Source organism: Meles meles, chromosome 4 (assembly GCF_922984935.1).
Source record: "Meles meles chromosome 4, mMelMel3.1 paternal haplotype, whole genome shotgun sequence".
Lineage (NCBI taxonomy): Eukaryota > Metazoa > Chordata > Mammalia > Carnivora > Mustelidae > Meles > Meles meles.
In genome coordinates, this window is record NC_060069.1 from 53,842,113 (window position 1) to 53,854,787 (window position 12,675).

Sequence of the window (12,675 nt, forward strand, 5' to 3'; positions counted from 1 at the left end):
TGTTACAGCAACAAGGCAGTATCTTAATGCGACCAAACAAAGAGATTCAGACCTAAGTAGATTCTGGCATACTTTTGGATAGAACTGAAGTTCTAATAGGATACAGAACAAAAAAATTATTTACAAAGCAAAATAAGCAAAAATCAAGCTAGTTTCAGCTATCTCTGCTCCACCACAAGACTGCCAGAAAGCAAGTTGTAAGAAGAGAAAGGGCCATGACTTGAGAATTTCAATACCAGTCATCTTTCAGGTGTGGAAACTTCAGAAAGATTCTATTTGCAGGGATTCAGATAAGAGAATTCCTATGTCTTTAAAAATAAGTATGTGAAAATGTTTCTAACTAACAACTAAAGCCGAATGAAACTCATGTTAAAAAAAAAAAAAAAAGCATTGAAACCAAACTGAAAAGTTCAAATTGTTGTAAATCTATAATTACAACTAAATTTAAAACTGAATTTAAATATCAAAATTACCCTAGAAGAGGAAGCAAAACATGGCAATGATAAAATCCCAAAACACATATTAACAAAGACCACAAATGTGTGAAGTGTATACAGGAAAAGTAGGGGGAAAACCAAAAGTGTCATAATTGGGACAAAATTGAGCACTGTGCCGGAGTGCTAGCTGCAGAACAAAAATCCATGGTCCCCTCTTCCCAGGCACCAGACCCTTGTCTCCTGGTCTCCCTTCTCTTGTGGAACTACGTGGACATGTGACTAAGCACGAGGTTGGAGCCACACCTAGCCCTGCCCATTGAAAACTGTCTACACTAGCTCCCGCAGGGACTCGGTGCTGGCCAGACCTTAAGGATTGCCATGAGGGGGATGACACCCTTTTCCGCAAACAGTGTAAATATTTTAGGCTTTGCAGGTAAGACTGAGGTGACACAACGATGCTCCCTCCAAGGAGGGACATTTGGCAAATTATATGTGCTACATATCTGACCCAGCAATTCCACTTCTAGGAATCTGTACCAAAGGTATGTTCTCAAACACGAAGTGACACAGAAGGCACATGCACTGAAGCGTTATCTGTAACAGAAAAGGACTGACAGCCTAAACGTCCGCCGTGAGGGGACTGGTAGTGAAGCACGGTGCCCTGAAACACTGGATTATTATGAAGCTATAAAAAGAAAGGGAGGGCGCCTGGGTGGCTCAGTGGGTTAAGCCGCTGCCTTCGGCTCAGGCCATGATCTCAGGGTCCTGGGATCGAGGCCCGCATCCGGCTCTCTGCTCAGCAGGGAGCCTGCTTCCCTCTCACTCTCTCTGCCTGCCTCTCTGCCTACTTGTGATCACTGTCAAATAAATAAATAAAATCTTAAAAAAAAAAAAAGGGAGAATGAGAACTAACTTACTTATCTAGAATAAATTGAGGTTTTTATTTATTTGTGTGAGAGAGAGGGGGCACAAACGGAGGGGCGGAAAGGGACCAGCAGACACTCCACGATGAGTGGGGAGCCCAACACGGGGCTTGATCCCGGGACCCCAAGATCATGACCTGAGCTGAAGTCAAAGTTAATCGACTGAGCCACCCAGGTGCCCCTAGAATAAACTGAGTTTTTTCAAACAATCAGGCACAAGTGTTTTTAACATGGTATCTTTACTAATGTAAAAAAGGAATGCAATATGAATACTTACACACCTAGCTGTATTTTCAAAAAAGGGAAAATTAAAAGCTATTAAGTTACCTACACAGGGAAAGAACAGGGTGAGGCAAGGAAACTGTTAATGTATCTTGGTGCATCGTTTTGCTCTTGGACCAATGTTTATGTTTTATACAATTAGAGAAGTAAAACGCAAATCCCTAAACACCAAGAACAAATGAGTCTAACTGTGTATCAAGTTGATACACATATCAAGCATAATTACTGGGGAAAAAAATTAAGTGATTTTAAGGGAATATTTTCACATGAATCTCCAGTGGGATATGGTCTAAAAATAAAAAGAATTGCAAAGAAATCTTAAAATGTATTTAGTGACCTTGTTAGTTGTTATGCTGGATATGTTGAAATTATTTTAAGTATACTATGGGGTAAAACAAATAATTATGTGGATGTTGTTAGCAACCAAGGTTTTCAAGATTACAATGTAAAGTCAAGAAAATCCTTAGACTCAGGGTGCCCGGGTGGCCCAGTCGATTAACTTTGACTTCAGCTCAGGTCATGATCTCGGGGTCCTGGGATGGAGCCCCGCATCGGGCTCCCTGCCCGGAGAGAAGCCTGCGTCTCTGGCTGCTCCCAGCACTTGTGCTTGCTTTCTGTCAAATAAATAAAATCTGAAAGAAGAGCAAGAGCGAGGAAGAAAGAGAGAAAAGACAGAAAATCCGTAGGCTCTCACCTTGGAATTGGAAATCGTCCCTTGGAAGAAAAAGTATTTTCTAGTCCCCCAATTGGAAAGGCCTAGAAGCACCCATAACCCAGTGGTAATCAGCTTTAACACTGCTCAAATTCTGGCTCTACGATTTCTCACTACAAGAAATCCTTCCATAAATGGCCGTTTCAGGTCTGGGGCAGGAGATGGGTAAGATGAGCCTTTAGCATACCAGTTAAGCAAGAAAGCTACCACCCTCAGACTTGCGGGATTCTGTCAAAAGAACGCAGCAGCCCAAAATAGGGCATGTGACATCCAACAGAGTGCTAAGGAGTCAAAACATATATTCTTTGCTGTATGAAGTGCATTTCAGGGTAACCAATTAGTAAGTTTCTTTAACAGAAGAATTCAAGAGTTCAGTGAACACAGAAGCAAAGACAGAATTAGAAAAGTACCATTTGTACCTTTTAATGAAGTAATGGGCCATCAAATTTAAAACCAAGAAGAGAAAGATGGATAGGAAGCCTTACAGCCTGAACCACTGATCTTAGTGCCACTAAGCAGGACAACCAGATGCAATACAACAGGGACAGCAATGAAGTGTCCTCACCTACTTCAACCCGAATCCAGTCCAGCCGCTAGATCACACTTAACCAGTTTCTATGAAATACAAGGGCTGGCAGAAATATCTAAGCACAACCAAGGAGCTCTAAGCCAAATCTGGAAGGTGGGACATTCCACAGGACAAGGCAATTTCTCTAATTAAGAGTTTAGGGAGGGAAATTGGAAGGGGAGGCGAACCATGAGAGACTATGGACTCTGAAAAACAACATGAGGGTTTTGAAGGGTCGGGGGTGGGAGTTTGGGGGAACAGGTGGTGGGTAATAGGGAGGGCACGTGTTGCACGGAGCACTGGGTGTGGTGCAAAAACAATGAACATTGTTATGCTGAAAAGAAAAAAAAAAAAAAAGTTTAGGGAGGGAGACCCCTGCTGCCCCGGAGTCTCGAGAGCTTGGTAATCATCAAAGGTAACACACACATCAAATAAGGTTTCTTATCTGGAACCTGAATTAGACTCGAGAGACCACTGTAACTACCTACCACAGATCTGATGGATTAAAGTAAAAATGTATTCTCTCACAGTTCCAGAGCCAGGAGACCAAAAGCCAGGTGTCAGCAGGGCCTTGTTCCCCCGAAGGCTCCTCCAGCTTTCGTGGCTCCAGGTTTCCGTGGCTTGTGGTGACATCACCTCAGACTTGGTTTCCATGGTCTTACTGCCTCCTCCTTTTTTTTAAACTCCAAAAATGAGTTTATAAAGAAGAAAGTAACAGTCTGTCCAGACCACCATTATTAACACTCCGTATCTTCTTCCAGACTTTGAGATATACAGATTTTTTTTTCCCCACAAAAATTAGTATAAAATATAGACCTTGCCTAGGCCCATTTTAACACCTCCTCCTTTTCTGTCTCAAACTCAGTCTCTCGGGGCGCCTGGGTGGCTCAGTGGGTTAAATCCTCTGCCTTCGGCTCAGGTCATGATCCCAGGGTCCTGGGATCGAGGCCCGCATTGGGCTCTCTGCTCCACAGGGAGCCTGCTTCCTCCTCTCTCTCTGCCTGCCTCTCTGCCTAGTTGTGATTTCTCTCTGTCAAATAAATAAAATATTAAAAAAACACACACACACACACACAAACAAACAAACAAAAAAAACTCAGTCTCTCTTATATGGCCCCTGACTGCATTTGAGCCCACCCAGATAATCCAAGATCAACTCTTTTTCTCAAGACTTTTAAGTTAGTCAACTTTTGTCACAGAAGGTAATATTCACAGGTTGCAAGGATTCGGATGTGGACCTACCATTTTGGGGGCCACCATTCAGGCCACTATTATATCCTGATTAGAGGAATAGAACAAAACATTTGTTAAATGGTCAGGAAAATCTGAATACGAACTGAGTATTAGATGATATTAGCAAATCCTTATTCTGTTAGATGTGAAAATGACAGGATTCTTTTTTTAAGTATTACTAGGGAGACATTCTTAAATATTTAGTAGAATGACACATGAAGGCTTTGCTTTAGAATACTTAGGGAGGCCTGGGGGGCTCAGTCAGTTAAGCATCTGCCTTTGGCTCAGGTCAAGATCCCAGGGCCCTGGGATTAAGTCCCTGCTCAGCAGAGAGCCTGCTTCTCCCTCTGCCATCGTTCCTCCTGCTTGTGCACTGCTCTCTCTCCGACAAAATCTTTAAGAAATAAAAAATAAAGATTAAAAATACTTAAACAATGGAGATACATATTATGCTGTGTCAGAAGTAATCAGTCAAAATACCAATAGGTGATTTTTCACCAATTTGTTTTTAATATATCTAACTTTAACTCGCGAATTTTGAGAATTTCTCCTAAGAGAATGACCCAAACATGGTGCAAGATGGTATGCGCAACAATACTAAATATAATAAATTATGTTATAGCCATATTCTGGAACACTATGCAACACTAAATGTCAGTATTTAGTGCCATGAAGATATGTTCGAGATAAACTAAGTAGAAAGGGAGTTATATAGCCATATATATGTAGTATGATTCTGGATTTGTTAATAACAAAAAAGATACATGTGTGACCATGTACAATTCACACTTACTTATATATATAAGAAGGGGCATATACCGAAGGCCAGGATATATACCAAAATGTTAATGTTCAGTTATTAACTCTGAATGGGGAGTTTGCAAATTCCCATTCTTTACCATTTATCAGCATTTTACTTTTCTACTACGGAGAACCTATTACAGGGATACAATGAAAGAAAATCGGAGGCGTGACTCCAGACTGTGTGGTCACATGGCCCTCAGGAGGCCGCGTGCATGTTGAAGCCGGTGGGGGCAGCTTTTCCCCAGGGTATTTTTGAGGTATGTTCTTCTGAACTTGATGTTACTTCTGGCACTTTCCAAAGTGTGTTCCATACAACAGTTCCACAAGTGACACACAAAGAAGGGTTCCACATCCAAGTTTTCAGAAATGTGAGGTTCCAACATTAATCTGTTCTAATGTTTGCTGTGCGTCCCAGGAGGAAAAGCCACAGAACACACACATCCATGGACCATTCTTTCACATCCCACATAGAAGTAATAGGACTTGTACTTAATATAGTTTAGAAATGCCAGAGCACAAACCTGAAGAACAAGGACTCTTCACATATTTCCATTGAGGGTCTGAAAACTTCTGGCCCATTTTCCTAGACTGAGACTGATTCATCTCAGAACAGTCCCACATTTGCCATATTTTTGTGGTCTCCAGCTTTATAGTTTTAAACATAATTTGCATCCTGCTGTCAGGTGATTTGGAGCTGAGCGTTTTAAAGTGGATTTCTATCGATTAGTGGGTTGAGAAATCAGCTTAGTGGTCAAAAAAACCTACACTTTTTTTTTTTCTTGTATGAAGTCACTTTTTATTGTTATTTACCTATTTATTTATTTTCAGTATTTAAATTTATTTTTTCAGCATAACAGTATTCATTGTTTTTGCACAACACCCAGTGCTCCATGCAATACGTGCCCTCCCCATTACCCACCACCTGTTCCCCCAACCTCCCACCCCCGACCCTTCAAAACCGTCTGGTTGTTTTTCAGAGTCCGTAGTCTCTTATGGTTTGCCTCCCCTTCCAATTTTTTTGTTTTTTTATAAACATATAATGTATTTTTATCCCCAGGGGTACAGGTCTGTGAATCGCCAGGTTTACACACTTCACAGCACTCACCATAGCACATACCCTCCCCAATGTCCATAACCCCCTCCCCCTCTCCCAACCCCACTTCCCCCCAGCAACCCCCAGTTTGTTTTGTGAGATTAAGAGTCATTTATGGTTTGTCTCCCTCCTAATCCCATCTTGTTTCATTTATTCTTCTCCTATCCCCCTAACCCCCCATGTTGCATCTCCACGTCCTCATATCAGGGAGATCATGAAAGTTGTCCTTCTCCGATTGACTTATTTCACTAAGCATGATATGCTCTAGTTCCATCCACGTCGTCGCAAATGGCAAGATTTCATTTCTTTTGATGGCTGCATAGTATTCCATTGTGTATAAACCTACACTTTTTTAAAAAAAGAAATGACACTATCGGAGTTTAGCAAGGATAAGTAGTGTTTTTGTGAAACTTTTGTGTCCACATAAAATCATATTATATGTGTATGTGTGCTGGTCACAAGAAAAAATACAAAAAAATTTGCAATCAAAAAATTGGAAAGCCACTGAATTAAAGACACGAATTTATTGGTAAATAAGATAAAAATCAACACCTACTGATTTGATAAAATCAATACCTATTTCAATACACCCAAACTCTTCATTTTATAAATTAGGTAAATTAGAAGAAAAAGAAGTTATCAAAGCAATACAGCCAGCTAGATCTCTAACTTAGAAACAATACCAAAAGTTTGAATATTGGGTGCTTAAAGAGTTTTTGCTCAAAGAAATGAGAGATCAGGTTCCCAATTAGTTCACAAAAGCCAATTTAAACTATGTAGCTTAATTATAATACTAAAGTTATTACAGACTTAAATTTCTCAACCTTGATTTATTTGTATTTGAGGTTCAATAGCTCTCCAAGGACACACTCTCCCAGCACCAACCAACTCCTTACAGTGCAGGCAAACAGCCACCACTCAATGTGGCATTCCTCAAGCTGTGCTTAGGATTTCAGAGGAGGAACAGATCAGAAGTTCTAATAGTCTTTGGCAACTGAGGTAGAATATAGGGCTCTCCAGAACATCTTCCAAATGCCCCAGGTCTGTGTCCCTCCCACCACATACCAGCTCTGGTATAAGGTCTGGTATAAGGTCAGACATGAGAAAGATACTTGCTTACCAATAGTTTTTGTGTTGTTGTTGTTTTTTTTTTCATCTTTATCAATCTTCAGGAGAGACTGCCTACTAAAAAAGAGCAATGGTCCATTTAACCTTTTTTTCAGATCCCCAAACCCCTGCAATTTAAAAAAAGTATGTATCTACCACTGGCTTTAATGTTGATAATTGGCTACTCGTAGGATCAGCTGTTGACTTTATCACCTGACTGCTTCTCTCATAAGCTGCTGAAATATAAAAATTCTATTACTGACAAGTTTCTCAGCACTGAGAGAGACACATCAGTGCCTAGAGAAGCACGGCCTGCAGCAACTGTTAAATTCAGGAACTCAGGGTGAACCAGGATGCCACTCTAGCTTTGCTCTGCCGCGCTCTGCTCTCACCGATTTCGTTATGTCCTGGGAGATGATTAAGGGCTCTCCTGAAGAGTACACAGTAGTGGGCAGCTCAGCGAAAGCTGCCTGGAGCAGCCCCTCAAATGCTCGTGTTAACACGAACGAAACCCCAGTGTCACTCACTGGGGCAGAATACAAACCGCCACTCCTCAGGATTTACCACATTAACCGAGGTACTAAATTCTCAGGGGAAACCTCTAAAAGCCAAGCGGGAACCAGGTTTTCAGTATAATGCTGACCCAGTAAACCTCTGGCTTTTGGCTTACCAGCTGCTGGATCCCAGCACTCACTGGCGCAGCTCCAGCAGCCTCCAGAAAAGGTTCTGAGAAGCCAAGCTTGAGGGAGACTCAGCAGAGCCAGCTCAGCCTTTTAGCAGCATCCAGCACGTGCCCTCTGGAGTACCTATCAAGCAGGCACAACACTTTCTGCCCGGCCCCAGATCCCATACCAAGACTCTGACACTTCTCTGGGGAAAACTGGCTACAATACCATGCCCCTGGGACCAGCGGCCATGCCCTCCAGAGGGCAGACACGTTGACTCATGGAGAACACATGCCCGATTTTTCTGGCATGAAAAATGCTTTTGCGCACCAGGACAAGTTTGGGAGGTTTAGGTACGGAGAGGATTAGAAATCATTTCAGCATATACTTTTCAGGTTCTGCCAGACAACCTTTATTACATCGGAAAAGCAACACTAGGCACTAGATCTTGCAAAATATGTTCTGACCAACTCTAAACTTTCTGAAATTAAAAATGCGTAACGACTGTAAAGTTTTTAATGAACAAAAAAGTTAAATACAAACTTTCATATGCAAAATAGATTATTGTATAACTGGCAGCCTCGGAGCCAAGTACTAAATTTTCTTCCAAATTTCAGTGGGGATGGAATGGGGGGGAGGGGAATGTAAACCCTAATGAGTACAAAACTTAATTTCGGCTTTATATATAGAAAAAAAAAACTTTGAGGAAAAATAGCTTTTACAGTGAATAGTATCTTTTGAAATCAACGGCCCAGGCCAGCCCTTACAATTCTGAGGTTTATACTCAACCAGATCTAGGATGAAAATGAAGATTTCGGGTTTACAGTTACTTCAAATCCAGTTTCAAGAGTAGCCAAGTCACCTCATTTCCAGAAAGCGCGGTCTCTTTAGGATGACACGACACTCTTCTAAAGACGCTTGGAGAGCCACAGTTCCACTTTTCCATGCCCCCACGCCAGTGCTGTCGTGTCAGGCGTGCTCTGGAAGGCGGCCGAAGCTCTCGGCCGCAGCGCTTCTCCCGGCATCGTCAAGCCTCCAACACAAGAAGATCTCCAGCTTCGAGTTGGCAGTCTCTGCTCCAGCCTTAGAGAAGTTCATTAACACTTCCTTCCTCCCCACCTCCCTGATTGCCCTCCTGATCTTCAGCTGGGAGTGGAGCTTGATTAACACTCCTTTCCAAAATAAATAGTTCAAACAGGTAATTCAGGGTTAACTGGAAGAGCAGCAGCACACAGCCACAGCCCATTATGTCTGCTAATGAGTGAGCGAATGAACACACGTGAACAAACACACAAAAGACAAATCATAGAATAAATCCTGCATTTCCCACATTCACAGGGAAAAAATCATAAAAAAAAGTTATTAATTAGCGTTTGTTCTTGTGTGGGTTGAACAGTCCAGGCTCTGAGCAGGCACAGGCTCACACATGGGGTTGCAGGCAGAACCTCCACACGGCACGTCAGGACCAGGGTGCAGGAGAGGCCGGCGCGCACGCCTGACAGCTCAGTACCTGTGAGACAACAGAGGTGATGCAGGGACTTCTGAACCCACGATGCATGAGGTATATGGAAACATCCGTCCTCCGTGACAGAACCACCAGCAGCTCAAGGGACTGGGCAGGGCATTCTCACAGCAACTGCTGATGAAGGATTTCCCACACCATCTTCTTCCGGAAGAGAGGCATCTGGTGCTGCAGACAGGCCACAAACAATGTATCACTCACTACACAGTAACAGGCCCCCCTCAACAACCTCGAGGTGTAACCATGGAAGAAACCATGTCCTTTACAGAAGCCTTCACTCTTTCCTGTCATGGTTCAGACTTACAAAGCCATAAATAAGGAGGTTATACTGTTATTATATTGTATGTCTCAGAAACATTTTTACATGTTAAGGAAAATCAAAGCAGGTTGCAGAATTATACAACAGAATCCCACAACTACTTCATAACAAAGGCGTAGACCAAAATGGAAACACCCAAGTGCTAGCATAATACGAAACTTTTCTACTTACAGATATTTACAGAACATTCTAAAATGAACATATTTTGCTTTTTTGAGAAAACATGAACTTTATTTAAAGGAATAAAAATTCAAAAATTTCTTTGTTTTACTACATGTTGTACATTGCCAATTCTCTTCAAACGGCCACTTGTGCCCTTCAAATCTCATGTCAGTAGGTTCAGAGAGCAAGTAAATCCTTGTTATTTAGAAGCATCAAAGAATGACATGCTTTGTTCAATATATTATTCTGCTTTATGATAATCACTACATGAGCCAATTTTCAAAGCAGCAGCAACACACAAGACAAATCCAAAATAACCTGTAACTCAACTAGTTCTCTTTTTGATGAAATCAGAAGTTCATACCTTTGAGTTACCCCTGGTGTCTCATCGTAAGATGGATACACCACTTTACTATGGACTAGTGATTTCCTACCTGGAGGGGCCTAAAAAGTCTTAACACATGGATGTGTAAGTTATTTTAAATAGCTCAAAACATGGAGTAAAAAAATAAAAATAAAAATAAATCACACATTTATTCTTAGTAAAACTGCTAAAACTAACCAATAAAAAGTGCCTTATTTTCGACTATAATTGTATTAATTCAGCATGGGAGCCCTAGTTATCCTATTGCTCACCAGCTTGGAATAGGGTCATTAGTCCTACTTAGTAAGTAGTTTGGTAGACATCTATCCAAATGAGATCTGTTAAGAAAAACGTATTTTAAAGGGGGTTGGTCCTCAGTTATAAAAAGGCTGAGAATCCACTATTACAAACAAGTTCTCAAGAGTTCCCAACACACTCCAATTCCCACTCAAATAGAGAGCCATGAAGAACCCTAAGTAACCAGCACGGAAGGGAAAGGCAGCATTTGTAGTTCCTAGTTCAGACCCGCAGCTTAACTTCTCACAAGGCCTGATTTCCCCGGGTGTCACACACTCTTACTTGCCAACTCCTTTGGCCAGAAACATCAGTAACATTCAGGAGCTAGTGAACACTGGAGTTCAGAGATATACAATTTGCCTCACTGGCCACCAAAGAGGAAGAGCAACGTAAGCGCAGATGCAGTGACAAACACTGACCCCAGTAGGAGCAGGGCCACCCAGAGGGTGACAACAGTGATAACCGCGGCACGACTGCCACTGTTAAGACCTCACTGTGCACCAGGCATTGGGAACACGCTCAGAGGTGAGCTTGTTCCCTAACAAGTCTGGGTGAGGAGGGGGCGTCACTCACCTGAGTAAATGTGATAGGTTTGTCCCTAGAGATATAATCTGCATATTTACAAGTAAACATTCCACAATCACTCCCATTCAACTGTTGAGGAATCTCCTAAAATTACAAAAAAAGGGGGGGGGATACAATGTCATCACACACAAACTCCTTTGGCTTCTCATAAATATTACAGCGGATAAACAATATTATAAAGAAATGTTAAAGGTACTACACAAACCATCTTCATGTGATATAAAAACCCCCACCATGACATGGAGTTCATGACCCCCACAGAAAATATTTTTCAGACAGAAAAAGAAAAGCAAACTGAGAACACCATTTCTTGGCTCTCATACCAAGAAACCAAACTGAAGGTTTATTACTAGGAGCAGGAAATCTAGTCAGAATGGTTTCAGAAGCACTTTATAAAGGGCTAAATATGGCTCAATCAGAAACAGGCTTACAATAAAACTAACCTACTTCAATACTACAGGGTTTAACTCCTCTTCTCTACACAGGAAAATAAGAGCACAACTTTTGACCCCTATAGCTACAAGCAGGGAAAAGAAAAAGTGCCTCTTAACAGCTTTAATCAGGATCTTGTTTTGATGGCTCAATTCTGTACTGAGGCAAAAGCAGTAGAGCTCACTGCAAGCAGTGCTGAAGGCATCAGAAACCATTCCACGTGAGCTAAAGTCACACTCCGGGCCTCTGCTGCCCTAATCTTGGCCAGCCCCACATTTTGGCTGTCAGCTCTAAGAAGCACAAGACAGTAAGAACAAAAGTCTGAATCCCCTGCTGGAAAACATTCTAGATGACAAAAGCTCAATTTTTATTCAAAGAAATACAGATGTATTACATACAGATGTATGGGAAAAAAAGAAAAGATCGTTTGAACATGCACAACAGCCACACATATGGGAGGTAGCTTCTCCCACAGAGTGGACAGAACTACAGATTCTGACGTACAAAGGCAGAGAAGCTGTCTTCTGTATTACGTTCCCCATACCAGAACATGGTATTCATCCTAACAGACACCTTCTATCTATGCTTTCTTCAGGAAATTTCAAAGCTTAACCTTCTAATTATTCATCTTGGGAAGGAAAATCCTTTGAGTAAAGGTAGGGGAGCCATTATACACCAGTGAGGGTTAAAACTGAATTCATGCAGCCTACTTTTACAAGAAGCCACTAGGACTCAAAAATGTATGTATTCTCAAACCCTGAATGAGATTCAAATCTGGCAAATATTAATACAATGCATATTCACTAAAAGTGTACTTGAGTCTTGAGGACCTGTGGCATGGGACCTTTAAGACTTAAGTAAGCAAAATTCCCAGTAAGTAACAAGAACTTTAAACCTTCATTAGCACCAACCAAGAAAAACATCTGACTTCAGTTTATTAGCTTTTCTGCTAATGAAAATGCTACACGCTAGCATATAGTTATTATTTACAATTTGTTTTTTAAAGATTTTCTTTTATTTATCTGAAAGAGAGAAACCAGGGAAGTGGCAGAGGAAGAAGGAGAAGCAGGCTCCCTGCTGACCATGGAACCCAATTCGGGGGCTTGATCCCAGGAACTCTGGTATCATAACCAGAGCCAAAGGCAGACACTCGACTGAGCCACCCAGGTG

At 41.6% G+C, this 12,675-nt stretch overlaps 1 protein-coding gene across 6 annotated transcripts in view; it reads right to left on the reverse strand.

Moving 5' to 3' along the window:
• Positions 1–6,557: 6,557 nt before the first annotated feature.
• Positions 6,558–12,675, reverse strand: part of SENP2 (SUMO specific peptidase 2) — a 36,712-nt gene continuing 30,594 nt past the window's right edge. For all 6 annotated transcript variants that reach the window (XM_046001978.1, XM_046001977.1, XM_046001976.1 and 3 more), the window contains 2 exons: positions 11,062–11,157; positions 6,558–9,514 (listed from right to left, as the gene is read on the reverse strand). In XM_046001978.1, coding sequence (XP_045857934.1) covers positions 9,452–9,514; positions 11,062–11,157 — 159 coding nt within the window. In that variant the 3' untranslated portion in view covers positions 6,558–9,451. The remainder of the gene's footprint in view (positions 9,515–11,061; positions 11,158–12,675) is intronic.